Here is a 14498-nt window from a genome sequence, read left to right as displayed (position 1 = left end):
AGCTGGAACATATCTTTAATCCAACCCCAAATCAATTCACATTTCTATTCACAGCAAGGACATTTTTAAAAAACCTAGGAAACTTGATAGAAAATGGATTTAAGACCAGGTGTCCCTTTTGTAATGCTGGGAAGAAGGCGGAAAGGACGGACTCCCTAGTTTTGGAGGATCGTGATTTGAAAGGATGTGTGCTTCGTACTCTATGAGACAAAGACCTAGTAAAAAGAAACTGCTCTTTTTTTTAAATTTTTATTTTCAGTACATTAAATTGACTCATAAAAACATTCTAAAAATGTACAATTTTTCCTTTTTAACAAAGTATAATAAAACATAAAAACCCCAAAAACAGAATACTTGACATTTACAATTCAAAATCAAATTAGCAGAATATTAAATATTTACAAAACTATATCTTTTAAAAATATTTATAAAGTTACATGCAATTTTGTAGAATTGACATAAAAGAATGGCTCAAAAATGGGAGAATTTTCCTTCATTCCTAAAAAGAAAATATGTCCAATAGAAGCTGTGAAGATTCTTGAGTGTACACGAGGTCTTCAGTTTCAGTACCAAAGCCTGTCTTTGTGCATCTAAGAACTTTACGCATGTGAGGGGCTTCTTAACACCGGGGTGACCTGGCAGGCGCGCCCCTCCATCCAATAACAGTGTAGTAACATTGACCTTTGGCCTCAACCAGCACAGTACGTAGTTTGCGAGTGTTGATTAAAGATAACTCACTTTGATTCAGAACCTCGGGACTTTTCAGTAATTGAGCCTCTTCAGAACCCATGGCTTTAAATGTCCCCTGCCTCATTCTTCGGGAGTCATCTGCACTTTGGAAAGGACGGCCAACCCGCTCAGGTTCCACAGGCCCATCCACTGGGACGGGTGGTCGAGCTGAGCAGGGTCACGGTTTCCCTTACAACCTTTAAGACTTCAACATGTAACGCCATCAGTTATCAGTGTGTAAAACTAGCAAGGCATCAAATAAGCCACCACGGAAGCAGGAAGAGTGACAACGACAGGGAGCGAGGAGGGTGCAACCCACTTCCTGCTCAGCAAGTGCTCGCTAGCAACACTGCAGTGAGTGGATAGATGTAAGCCTCGGTCAGCCTGTGCTCAAACAGGACCGCGTTACAGCTGCATAACGTCAGGCAAAGTTACTACCCGCTACGCATCTCCATACGCAGTGTGCAGCGTAAACTAACTAGGTGGACTTCTTGCGATAAAGGACCTAGAATTCTAAATAGTGAATTAAAATACTGAACCTACTAACTACTATATTAACAAGGTGACTCCTGTAATTTTTTGGAGGTTATAAATGATGCTGGTTTTTTAAAATACCCAATCACGTGTCTGCTTTCAAGAAAATAGCTTTGTCTTTATTATTCTAAGTGCTAGCTCCCATTTTCTCAGTGCTCTTTAGCAATTAGAAGTTTTTAACATTTATACACTTTCCAATGTTCAATATTATCATAAAATAAAAATTAGAAAATAAGGTAGAAAATTGAGTGTTCTGCTTTAAAAAAAAAAAAAAAAAGATTAGTGTTTTATCCCAACGTTGTATTCTACTTCAATCTGTACATTCCACTTTCCCCATTCTTGGAGATAAAAAATGGGGTTAGAAACTTTAAAATATGACAGACTACACAGAGCAAAGTGGCTGGTGCCACACCTACCTGGTTGCCACAGCATTTGGAAACGGAGCCCACAATTTCAGGAAAATAATTAAGTAGTTGAAAGGGTCAGTCTGATCTGTTGTTTCTAGCTGATGAGGACGTCCTCTGAGGAAATGCCAAATGGTCTTTAGGCTCACTGACTGTGGTTGCTTCTGGAGAGAAATTTCATCAGAGAATACTGCTAGCAAATATTCCCAAGTTCAAGTATGGGATTCACTTGGGAAGAGGTCTCACGGAGCGGCAGCTGAATGCTTTGTGTCCTGGTGTCTCACATTTACGTTTTACCATTCTCAACTCGGAATGGCCTCACTGGAGACGTCACTCTGCACATGCACTTTCAAAGACAGCTGGAAGTTTCTCTAAGACCTCTGATGACTGGAACACAGCCACACAATGTCTGAACTTATTTCCCTCAATTTGAATGTCATACTTCAAATTGAAGTTCGTTTTAATTTTTTGTCGTATTTAACGCTAACCTCTAATATTTATCAAAACAGTTATAAGGGTAACAACAGACACACTTTCATTCCCCAATACTGACCACTAAAACAAAAAACCTAAATATGATTTTTTTCTTTTGTTATGAGACAGTTTTCAGCAATTTCACTGTGTTGAAATAGGATTTATTTAAAATAGTTCTTTGTTTAAAAAACCAAAAATTTTAAAAGTTTGGCTTTCAGCACATATCCAGGCCACTGTAACGGCCCTCAGAAATATTAAAATCGTAAACATCAATGAACACTCTAAGTCTTCCTTAAACATAATATGACAAGTTCCAGTCTAGTACTCTTTAAGGCAAAGTTGTGTCAGTTCTCGTAATTTTGACATTTTGTAGTGTTTATAATTTAAGAGATCAATGTAACATTCCCCCAAAATGCTGTTGTAAGCATCATCATTACTTCAAAACTGTATGTAATACTGTGTACCAGGAAGAGAGAGAAGAATACAGAGGTCTGTCAATTCTGCATTGCATAGAAATAAAACTCTACTAAAATAAAACTCTTAAAAACTCTACTAAAAGCCTTTCATAAAAAAATGTAACAACTTTCTGCTTTAGTTTCCATGAAGCAGGAAACGGATCTCAAAATTTGAAGCCTTACATCACAATGCCTCAAATTCTAGGGTATTTTTGATTTACACCAATTTTACATGAGGCTGATTGTCCCATTTTAAGAGTGGTCTGAGTATTGTGATTTTCTTTTTTTAAATAAATATTGAACTGGAAAATCCCTGGGCAAGACCTTAACAATCAATATTTTAATATTGAAGGCTTTAGCATTTAAAACAATATTGTTTGAGCAGAAAATTCCCTTTAGCCTTGAAGCTTTAAGTCCCTAACTTTCGGACCAAAAGCTCTCATTGCAATGGGGTGAAATTGAGAGCTGTGTGGTGGACTTTATTTCCCACCTTGGTAAAACTAGACTTCTGCAGATCTTGTAGCTCTGTCCTGTCAGTGTATTCTCTTTCAGAGTCTTACCACTTTCTACTGTAGTTTTCCAGGTAATTTTTAACGGAACTAACTATTGATACACAGGCTAATACAAAAGAAGTTGACAGGAGAAAATTTCAAATCGTTTGCTCAGAGATTATAGGACTGTATCATTGTTGTTGAAATGTCTGTCTCAAGTGTGAATCCATTAGCAGTGAGCCTTGGGGTCCTTGGGAAGTCCATGGGAGATAAAAGAACTTGCAAACTTGGCTAAGGATGTGCAGCATCCATCAGTGCCGCTCACGAGGTGTGCTGCTATCGCGTCTCTGCCAGAGTTCCTTCGTGGTGGAAGACGACAGGACTCAAAGCTCTGAAGGGCTGGGAAGGAAGGTGTCCTCAAAGCTTTGACTACTAGGGATTCTCTGGGACTTGGACCCTTTTAGAAATTAAGTTGTTGCAAGTAGCTATTTCTACTTAATAATGTAGTTTAAATTTATTTGCAGGAAAAAAAAAAAAAAAAAAAAAGACAACCCTGAAACTGCTACAAGTGCTTTTAAGGAGGGAAGGAAATACTAAAATCTCTGCTGTGTACTAAATCATGTAGCCTGCTGGTGCGGACTCTAAAAACGGATTCTCTGAGCGTCTTGCACTGACTGGTCTCAGGGAGTTTGTCTCCCAGAACTGCAGAGATTGACATCAGTTTACATTCTTCGGTAGTGCAATCCTTAAAAAGCCCAGAGATTAGTGCCTAACCACTTTAAGAACGAAACAGAACAGAACAGAACAAAACAAAGGCGACATTTTCCCTCACCAGGGGTGTCAAGAGTCCGACTGGTAGAACTCCACTTGGAGAACTCCGACCTTCAGTTCTCGAATCCAACCTCACGTAGCTGCCCTGGAATTACGTGTGAGCCTAGAAGGACCAATTACGGCAATGCTCTTCAGGAGACGGGAGGTCTCTGCATTGCAACCAAGGGTGGAGGTGGCCAATTTTCACCCACAGTGGAGATACCCACTAGGCCAGTCCTGACATCAAGCTCCCGTCTAGGATTTTGGCAATAAAACTGAGTTTGATGCATTCCTACGCTAGGTTTTCTATCCAGTCTAGTAAAGTAAAGCACCTTTGGATTAAAAATATTGAGCTCAACAGCAACTAGACTTCTCAGTTTTGTATTTAATTTTCCTTAGGTCTCCATGGCTTAATAGTGTTCTGCTGCCAGAGAAAAATATCAATCTGTGGAGTCCAGACTTTCTGCTGGAGGGGCATATTTCAACCTAAAAGTACCTAGAGAGGGGGAAAAAAAAGAGATCAAATTTGAATCACCATAGAATTACTGCCATGATCTGTCCAAAGTTATTTCCAGAGTCACTGGTCAAGATGTGGGTGCTGGAAATCTAGACCACCTGTTCTGACCACTCCCAGCTCCCCTGGCTCCACCCCACAAACTGGACGTTATCTTAACAAGTTTATCAAATCAGAGAAGGGGTGAAAAAGACTGAAGAGTTCCCAGTCTGTTTCTTCATTCTTTGGGAGCTCAGACAGCACAGAATTGGCCCCCTTCCTTGGGACAGGGCAAGGGAGGCCTGGTCGCCACCACGGGCCTCTGGGCTCGCTGCGTCAGGAGATGCAGCACCACCTCTATCAATGGGGGCGGGGGGGGGGGGCACAGCCCACAGTCACTCCACCTGCCACCAGACCTGATTCCAAGTTGTCTGTAAAGCTCTCCAGGTGACTAAGGGGCACAGGCAGGTCTGGAACAACCCTCAAAAGTCTCCAGAAAGCAAGTGGCTGACTATCCAAGGTCGCACCGTGAGCAGTTGCGGGCTAGGACCAGTTTTCCCAATGCCCAGCCTAATCGTTCCAAGAAAAACAGCAAGAACAAACCTGGTGTGGTAACGACAGCAGACACACACTTGACTAAGGAGACAAGAAAGAGGAGCAAAGGGGGAAGGAAGAAGATGCAGCACAGGGAGTGAGGACACCACGTAGCCGCCACACAACACCCACGGCCACGGCCACTGCCACTCTAGATGGGGGAAGAGAAGCGGGGACAGCGAGTTCCACCTGTAGCGCCTGAACTCACGTGCCACGCCCTCGGTTCTCAGTTAAACACCGGCGGTGGCACTACATCACCCATGCTTGCTCCCCAGTCACGTGGCACAATATAACAGACCAAGGAGCCACTGGGCCGCAGCCAGCTAGCCACACTCTAAAATGAGGCGCAGGCTGAGATGACAAAGACAGTCTCAGAACCAAAGCAGCCCTTCTGGGGGCTGCACAGCCCATCAGGAGTTTCGTGCATTTTCAGAGAGCATTTGAAAAACCACTTCTCGCTTGCTTTAAAAAAGAAAAAAACAAAAGGAAGTTGACTATTCCTTTCAGAGAAAGGACACGCGTGCCGGGAGCCCTCCGCCTCGGGGGCCTTTACCTTGCCGGTTGGAGTCCATGGACGGCTGCTTGCAGTCCTGAGCGCGGTGACCCGTGGCCCCACAGTTGTAGCACGACAGATGCCCGCTCTTCTTGTGACCGGAGCCGTTGCTACTGCCCACCAAGCCCTGGGCCTGGTAGACGCCCGCCGCCCCCATGAAGTTCTGCACGGGCGGGACGGTGAAGGCCGACTGGCCGCCCAGCACGGGCTCGGGGCCCACGCCGCTGCCGTAGGGCGCGTGCACGACCGGGAAGGCGCCGCCGCCGTACTGCTGGGCGCCCACGTAGCCGCTGCCGCACATGGGGCTGAAGGGCAGGAACGGGAAGGGGAAGACGGACGGCCCCGAGAACGGGTGCTGGAAGTAGTTGGCGTAGCTGACAGTCAGGCCGCTCGAGCCGCAGCTCCCACTGCAGCCGCAGGACGTGCACACGACGCAGCCGGGGGGCGGGGCGGGCGCAGGCTGCTGGGGTGCCGGCTGCTGCTGATGGTGGTGGTGGTGGTGGTGGTTCTGGGCCGAGGCGGGGAGGTTCCCGGGGGAGCCGCCGCCGCCGCCACTGCTGCTGTAGAAGCTGCTTTCGGGGACCGAGGAGAGCGCAGGGCTGGAGCTGGGGGCGGGGCAGCTGGGCACGGTGGCCATGTTTGCAAAGGACGTGGCAGGGTGGCTACTGGCAGAGGCAGTGTTGCTGTTTGCGCAGAAGCTGCCCTGCAGGGGGCCCACGGGCACACTGCTCATCGCAGAGAAGGCAGCTTTGGTGTTGGCTGTGTACAGAGCAGTCCGAGGGTTTATTATGGCAGGGGGCACGCTTATTTGCACGTTGCCGGAACAGGAGGTTTGCCCAGAGATGGCAGAATCTGCAGGGACAGATGAAGACACCAGAAGTTTGATGGGTGGCCGAGCCACATGGAAGACGGTGCTGGACGTCCCCGCGGCAGCAGTGCTGGTCTCCACCACCAGGGCCGGCTGCTGTGCCGGCTTCATCACCCTGTCGAGGGCGGACGCGTGGACGACTTTGGTGCGGGGACCAAAGGAGACGGTGGGCGACACAGAGCTGCTCTCGGTGAGTCCAGAAAGGACCTGCACGGGCTGATGGGGGGTGGACGCGGGTAGCACGTCCATCATGGTGCTGCCAAAGCTCTTGTCCACTTTGATGCCGCTTCTTGGTCCAGAGACTTTACTGCGCTCCTCGAGAGACAGCAGCGAGTGCACAGAGGACGAGAGGAGCTTCATGTCCGCGGCCCCCCTTTCCGCCTTGTGCACAGAGTTCAGCATCCGGATGGGCGCGATGTGCGAGGCCGCCGTCATCATCTGCGGGGGCAGCGGGTGGTGGCCCGACGGGTTGGAGCCTGCTTCGTTCTGCACGGGGAGGACCTGGGCTGTGGGCCTGGCGGAACTTGAAGTGAAGTGGTTCAGCAGCATCACAGGCTTCTCCTTGTCAGAGCCCTCCAAGTGGATCTCCACACCTAGAGGGGTGGAAACAGCGTCAGCACAGCTTCCCCAGGCCAGGGCGGGGGCAGCAGAGCGCGAGCCACGCGGGGCGTCCTTACGCCTGTCGCTCTCCTCCGCGCTGTCCGAGCTCTCCTCCCGGGCCTGCACGCCCATCGGGCTGGGCGAGGAGCTGGAGCACTCGGAGGAGCTGCCTTCCCGGGCCGTCTGGTGAGGGGGCTGCTCCACCTCCACCCGCAGCGCTGCGGACAAGCGACAGGTGACAGTCCAAAGGCGGCACCGAGGTCCACGAGCCACGGGACACCGACGGGGGCTGTGCCAGCCAGCGTCGACTGCGCCCTCCTCTCCCACCCGCATGCATGCCTATCGTGCTCATTTTCACAGCAATCCCAAGGAGCCAGGTCCTATCCTGTCCCTGTTCATACAGGGCTGAGGCTCACAAGCTCGCCAGGCGGCAGACGCACACGTGGCCGTGCTGTCAGCCTCCCCAAGCAAACGCTGCAGGACAGGAAAAGGACCCCCAAGCCACCGGGTGCTACAGCAGCCGCCCTCCACAAACAGAGACCTCCGTTTTCTGAGGCCCAGGGACCTAAGACCTTTTCAGTCAAATAAGCACTGAAAAGATGCACTGACATTTTTTCTTCCTGGTTTACTGTCACTCTTGATGTTTCTAGTGCATGAGGAAAACAGCAGAGCAGCTGTTACCGTGGTCCTCCACCTCCTACCGAGGAGAGGACGGCAAGGGGAAGAGGAGGAAGGCTGGTGGTTCGGCATCGAGGACTTCAGGATGGACCTGCAGGGCAACGGCCTAAAGCCACCTCTCCACACCTGCCACGGTCGGTCGGGGGAGAGGTTTTCATCTATTTCGCATACTTCCTACTCTTTCCCTTTCACCAGAGCAGTTTCTGGGTCTAATGCTTTTGCCCAAACCACTTCAGGTGAGTCACCAGTCTCCAGCTTCTAACCCAAACGTCCCTTCTATTTTCCTGTCGCAGGAACTATAAAAGCTAAAATAATGAAAAGTAACTCTTAAGTACGAGAAAATGGAAACGGAAAAGTCCCAATCTGGGGACTTCCGTGGTGGCTCAGTGGTTAAGAATCCACCTGCCAGTGCAGGGGACACGGGTTCAAGCCCTGGTCAAGGAACTAAGATCCCACATGCCGCGGAGCAACTAAGCCCGTGCGCCACAACTACTGAGCCCGCGAACCTAGAGCCCCTGCTCTGCAACGAGAGAAGCCACCGCAATGAGAAGCCTGCGCACCACAACGAAGAGTGGCCCCCCGCTCGCCGCAAGTAGAGAAAGCCCGCGCGCAGCAACGAAGACCCAACGCAGCCAAAAGTTAAATTAATTAATTAATTAATTAATTTAAAAATAAAATAAACTAAAATAATGAAAAGTAACTCTAAGCACTAGAAAACAGAAAGGGAAAAGGGGCGTGACCTGTGGCCTGGCCCTTCTCCGAAGGGTCCCGGGTCCAGGCGCGCCCGGCCCCACCCACCTGCAGCATGGCTGCTTCGCACCGGCTGCACAGGCCCCACGTGGCTGGTGGGGGGAACGCGGGCCACTCCGCTGCTGCTGACTGGGGGAGGGGCCGAGGGGTTCAGGCACCGTTTCTCTGACTTCTCCCTGTGCGACAGGAAAGCACACCAACAAGCGAGCGTTCAGTTCTGCTGCAGAGCCTCTCCGTGTTTCACAGTCTCTACTTAAGAAGGGTGATTTCCGTCAAAATAATCTCCAGGGTGGAAGATAACGCATTCTGACTTGTCACATTCACTCTAAAGGGTCCTTCCTAGCAAACCAAAGCCACATTTGTAGGATTTTAAGAGCATTAATTAAGGTTTGATAAGCAATCAGCAGTAATAAGTCCTAGCATCTGTTCCGCATGTTAGAAACTAAAATGAAGACACATTTCATAAACAATCTCGCACTCACTTTTCCAGCTCCAGTTGAGTCTTGAGTTTTTTCTTTGCTCCCATGGTGAGGGATTCAAATTTATTTAGATCTTCTTCCGTAAGGCTCAGAAACTTCCACAGAAGAAACAAATTACAAAGTTTGAGAATTAATTAGGATTCTGAAAACAAAGAACTTGGAGTTTAATTTCATAAACGTATTCTACCTCTAGGATATGTAAACAGATCAAACTTAACTAGATAATAAAAGACTGGGGAACGCTGTGAAACAGTTACTTGCTAAATGACTTGGTGTCCAGGGTCCAAAACATAAGACGCTCATTGTGTGTCTGAGGGTCACGGGCTGTGTCCACTGAGCCTTCAGCACAGGCGTCCGAGTGACAGCTGGGTGAAGATTGGGCACCTGGAAGGTCCGTGCTATGCGGGCAGGAGACTGAGACAGTGTTCTGCGTCTCAACTGCTGCAGAGATGCAGCTGGTGGAAGTGTCTCCCCTCCCGGGGCTCTGCCTCTAACAGACAGCAGCAGTCTTCTTTAGTGGCTCTTTTTTCTTGAGATCATGGTCATTTTAGGGACAACAGCAACTTTGTTGGGTAGCCAGTGATCCAGAAAAGTAGATGCCATCCAAACTGAACGGCGACCTAACCCACTGGCCTGATACTAAGAAAAAAGATGATACTTGGTTCTCACGACGGTCCATAACATGATTTATGATCTTAGCCTTTTCAACTCATACATTACGCTAAAACTTTTTAAACTGATCATGACCAAGGGTAGTAAAATCTGTTGTTTTTAAGACTTGTGAATCCTAAACTGAGAGTATTGAAAATTTACTTAAAAGGTGTTCTTTATTAGCAGTAAAAGCTTGATTTCTAGATTCTTCAATTGCAGATTTTTGGACAAACGAAACGTTTGCAGAGATAAAAGGCACCAAGTCACTTCATCCAGCAGGGGGAGCTCAGAGTTCAAACATCACATACAGGTCCAATTTACTTTTACCAGTGACACTGAAACTTAAGAAATTTCAGAATTTTTTTATCAGTGAAAAAATGCTCCTTGTCAAAACTGTATTGTAAAAGATAACTGCTATGTAGGATTGCTTGAAAGACATAAAATTCATCTATTCCTTTAGCTCTAGGAACCTACATGAAGGCAGGTAATCAGACAACCCTTTTGCACTGGGCTCTTGTAAAAGGCTACGCTGAGGGGCGTCTAAGAAAGGGGGACGCGGGGCCCACAATTCACTACCTCTACCCACTGAAGGGCTGCTGGAGACACAGCCCTCAGTCACAGACAGTGAGTGTCTCGTTTGGGAAGACCCCAAGCTATCTTAAGAAAGCTGTTTGTTTACAAACAACTGTGATCCAGTTTTTGCTTCAGCTGCAGGTAGCCTCCAAATTCAAATCCATGGCCCCTCCAGCGAGCTCACGGGACTTGTGGGGACGCACATCCGCAGGTGTTAAGGACCAGGTGGTATGACCTCCACGACACACATGCTGCAGAAACCCAACTCAGTTCCTCTAGGAATGAGGTCCAAAGAATGACGGGTTACCTGAGACAAGCAGCACATTCTCCCTGCCTGCTAGTAACCAACGTACCTTCTCCATCGTGAGCTGTTTAAAGACGGGGTAGTACTTGTGCAAACGCAGTTTCCGAAGCCAGTCTAAAATCCCATTTTGCTCCTGGGTCTGCGGGGCCTGCAGGCTGGAAGGCATCAAGATGGCGGGCGAGCTGTCCATCGGGGTCCGGTAGGCCAGAGCTGAGCCTGCACCCCCCGCGTGCGAGCAGTGGGGCAAGGCGGACGCACTGGCCGAGCGCTGCACGTGATGCTGGGCGCCGCCCTGAGAGGACGGGATGCCGGCCACTCCGCACACAGGCCTACGAGGACAGCAGACAGGTCGTTTTCAAAAGACCACAGCCTCCACCAAGGACCAGCTCCTACAGCCTGGACTGCATCTGCAGCCATGTCCACTGCTGGGGCCAGAGCTACTGCCACCACCACCCTGGGGTGAACGTCTGTAGGCGTGGATGTGTGCGTGCACGGACGTGTATGTACCCATCTAGATGCTGCGCTTGAGTACGTGTGTACATATTATGTATATGTACACGTCTGTGTGTCACCACCAGACTTTTGGCTTTGCTGCCTAGTTTCTTTCTGTTGCTTCTATCACAGGATGATACTGATAATCATATATTAAAACTAACTCCAAAATCTTTAATATTCAAATTAATTTTTTTTTTTTTGAAAAGTAAATTCTAGAAAGCTGGAAGGAGCAAAAGCATCACTCTCTGTCCCTGCCCCTTCCACACGAAACTGCAAACTGACATATTACATGTTTACACACTCCAGGCAGAGGGTGAAGAGAGTCGGCACCTTCGAAGACCTCGTTACCTGACTAGAGCTCACAGAACCGTGTGTGCGTGTGTGTGCGCGCGCATGTACACACCGTCTGTGATGTTAGCCCATTTTAGTGTTGGCTGTCAGTCCAGATGTGCAGGCTGTCTGTCACCCAAGCACTGCCACCATCAGTGTCGGGCCCCGTGCTGGCAGAGGGGCCTCTAGAGCAGCAACTCTGGCCCTTCATGGGCTTAATCACTCCCCAGGAGCTTGTAGAAATGAAGATTCTCAGAAATTTTGGTTTTCTAGAATGTGCAGGGCCCAGAAACTGGCACTTGCAATAAGGATCTTTGGGAATTCTAATTCCAGGGGCTCAGAGAACCACTTTTTTTTTTTTTTTTAAAGAAATCAAAAAGTGGATTATCTCTACCCAATTCTTCTCTCAATATTATTATTCAAGACTAAAATCAAGAATGACTTAACTCTAGAAACAACTATTTACACAAAATGAAAAGTAAGCTCTGTAACAAGGCTGACTGGAAATGTGTTGGTTACATGGTAGAAGTCTCACCTTCCAGACACGCCCATCATGGTACCGACTTTAGACAGGGAAGGGTTGCCAGGACCTACAAGTTAAAATAGATATAATTTATTTACAGACCATAAAAATGTTTCTACTTTTATTGAATTACATTTTACAAACTCACTTGGACTTTGAAGCTGTTGGGTGGGAGATGAAGTGCTGAAAAATTTCTTAACATGGTCATTTTTTAATATGTGAGAAGGTAATGAAGCCAAATACCTAGAAATGAAAGAGTGGTTTTATCAGCATTAAAACGTGTTACCAAAAAGTAAATGGGAGAGAAATTTTAATTTTCAATTAAGAGATATATATATCAGAGAAAAACTAAACAGAAGTGCCTTAACCTGTATTCTTCCTGCTTTATTCAGTTTCATTCTTGGTATGATTCATACTGTTTCCTGGTGCCCCTTTCCTTATTCACACTGTATTACACTGCATGAATCGAGTCTTTCAGGGCCCACCACCCGGGCCATGAGCACAGCTGGTGCCGTCACAGCTGCTGTGTGGCACTCCGATGTTGGCCCCAGTCCCCGGGGCCCTCTGTGCGCATGTACAAGACCAACACGCCAGGACGTCATCAAGGGTCCAGAGCCACTGGGCCCAGGAGACTTTTTATTAGGTGCTCATTTTATCCTTTCAACTACAGGACAGAAGCAGATTTTATTTCATAAGACTGTCAAAATTACATTAAATGGTGGCATACACTTTGAAATTCCTTCACTTATATATTCTCAAAATCATGCCTAGATTATTAAGATCCTTCAAATTCTCCATAACTGATGAAAATCCCTAGAGGCAAAGAGGAGACCCGAACCATCCAGACCACATGCCGCCTGAGGAGCCCCTCAGATGACTAGGCAGCTCACGTCTGGCCCCGCCCGGGCCCGCCCACACTGCAGAGGGCCGGCAGTGGCCGCAGCACCGCAGGGGGGCTGCTCCCCGTGGCCTTGGGTGGGGGAGGAGCATTAATTACCTCAGGTCCGCTTCCACATCCACGTGGTTTCGCTCTACATAAAATGAATCTGGGCCAGCTACGCAAGGAATGAATTTCTCCAAATTTTCTTCAGGATACAGCTGAGATAACTGAAAGACGAAAAGGCATAGGAAGTATGTCAAAATTCATCTTACAGAACCAGAACTCCTCACTGTGGGAAACACTTGGGCAGGTACTGGCTGCTGACACCTGATGCTATGCTTCTGGGGGCCATCTGGGGTTCTGCGTCCACTTGGGACGCAGAAGGCAACAACCCACCACAACATCAAGAAGAAGATCAACACCCCACACAGCTGTGCCTGCTCTCGAGCCCACCAGAGGGCTGAGCTGCAAGGCCACCATGTGAACCGAATTCCAAGAGGGACCTGCCCCTCTGAGGAGACAGGGCACGTGAACTGTCTCAGCCGTGGCAGAGCACGAGGGAGAGATGGCTGCCATACAAGCAGGTAGAAGAGGTCGGCTGGGATGAACACATCCCCACAGGCTGAGTGTGCGTCAGACAGCAGTCAGCCAGGAGCCCAGACACAGGGGGCCTGTGTCCTCATTCCCGAGCTCCCTTCCACAGGCGGGAGGCTGGAGAGAGTCTGCACAGGTGGCACGGGGTGGGGAGGGGCAGCTGCCCCTGGGGGTGAGGCTGGAAACCCCGTGCCTTTCCCTGCAGCCTGCTCTCAATCCAAAGCAAAAAGCCGCAACCCGCTGGGGGAGGGACCAGATTGCTCCTCCTGCTCCCAGAGCTCAAGCAAAACCCCATGTCTCTGGGGGGTGAGGCAGAATGCCTTCATGCCTCTGCAGGAGGAGGAGAAAGTCCTCCCGGCACCAGGTCACGGTCAGAGATACCCTGCTTCTCGGGGAAGATAAAAACAAAACCCCTCTGGCCCCAAGGAAGGGGCAGGAAGCCCTCCTGAGCCGAGTCAGCTGCCGCTGGGGAAGGAAGGGGCAGGGATGCTGAGAAAGGCCCCCCATGACCCTGTGGCTAGAGCTGAGGCTGCACCAGGAGGACGGGGAGCCGCCCCGACCCTCACCGTACATCCATCACCAGGCAACAAGTAACAGCAGTCTGCCCAGGGAGGGAGGAGTCAACGGAGGAGGGAGACCCCCTCTGTGCCACAGGTGAAGCCAGACCACTCCAGGCTCCTCTCAAGGCTCAAGGGACCAGCAGGCCTCCCTGGAGGAACCTGGGGCCTGTGGTGCAACGGCAGAACCCAAACCCAGCTCTGCTCCTGACGAGATCAACCTGAAGCCCCACTGCTGGTCCGACAGACGCAGCAGCAGGCCCGTTTCCAGGCTAGTTTCTAGACATGACGTCTAACGTTCAGTCAAAAATTATAAGATAAAAAAGAGGGGGGAATCTATTGTCAAGATAATCATCGGAACCAGACTGGAAAATAACCCAGATGTTGGCACTATCAGACAAGGACTTGAAAATAACCATGCTTAACATACTAAAGGACTTAGTTTAAAAAAATGAACAACATGCATGAACGAGTGGGAAATTTCATCAGAGAGATGGAAACTTTATTAAAAGACGTATCAAACGGAAAAGCTACAGAAAACAAAAGAACAAAAAACCCCAAAACCATGGTACTAGAGATGAAGAATTCAGCTCATCAGCAACCTGGACAGAGCTGAGGAGAAACATGAGTGAACTTGAAGACAGGGTCAAGTACATGTAACTCAAGGCCCAGGAGAAGA

At 48.7% G+C, this 14498-nt stretch overlaps 1 protein-coding gene across 2 annotated transcripts in view; it reads right to left on the bottom strand.

The window, feature by feature from the left end:
- Nucleotides 1-263: 263 nt before the first annotated feature.
- ZCCHC14 (zinc finger CCHC-type containing 14) overlaps nt 264-14498 on the bottom strand; it is a 58884-nt gene continuing 44649 nt past the window's right edge. For both annotated transcript variants that reach the window (XM_061174379.1, XM_061174380.1), the window contains 9 exons: nt 12786-12895; nt 11937-12031; nt 11801-11855; nt 10490-10769; nt 8916-9007; nt 8482-8609; nt 7083-7223; nt 5538-6998; nt 264-4393 (listed from right to left, as the gene is read on the bottom strand). In XM_061174379.1, coding sequence (XP_061030362.1) covers nt 4338-4393; nt 5538-6998; nt 7083-7223; nt 8482-8609; nt 8916-9007; nt 10490-10769; nt 11801-11855; nt 11937-12031; nt 12786-12895 — 2418 coding nt within the window. In that variant the 3' untranslated portion in view covers nt 264-4337. The remainder of the gene's footprint in view (nt 4394-5537; nt 6999-7082; nt 7224-8481; nt 8610-8915; nt 9008-10489; nt 10770-11800; nt 11856-11936; nt 12032-12785; nt 12896-14498) is intronic.

This window comes from Eubalaena glacialis, chromosome 18, assembly GCF_028564815.1.
Source record: "Eubalaena glacialis isolate mEubGla1 chromosome 18, mEubGla1.1.hap2.+ XY, whole genome shotgun sequence".
In the NCBI taxonomy this organism is placed as follows: Eukaryota; Metazoa; Chordata; class Mammalia; order Artiodactyla; family Balaenidae; genus Eubalaena; species Eubalaena glacialis.
The sequence above is the reverse complement of the archived record's forward strand: the minus strand, read 5'-3'. Positions and strand labels throughout refer to the sequence as shown.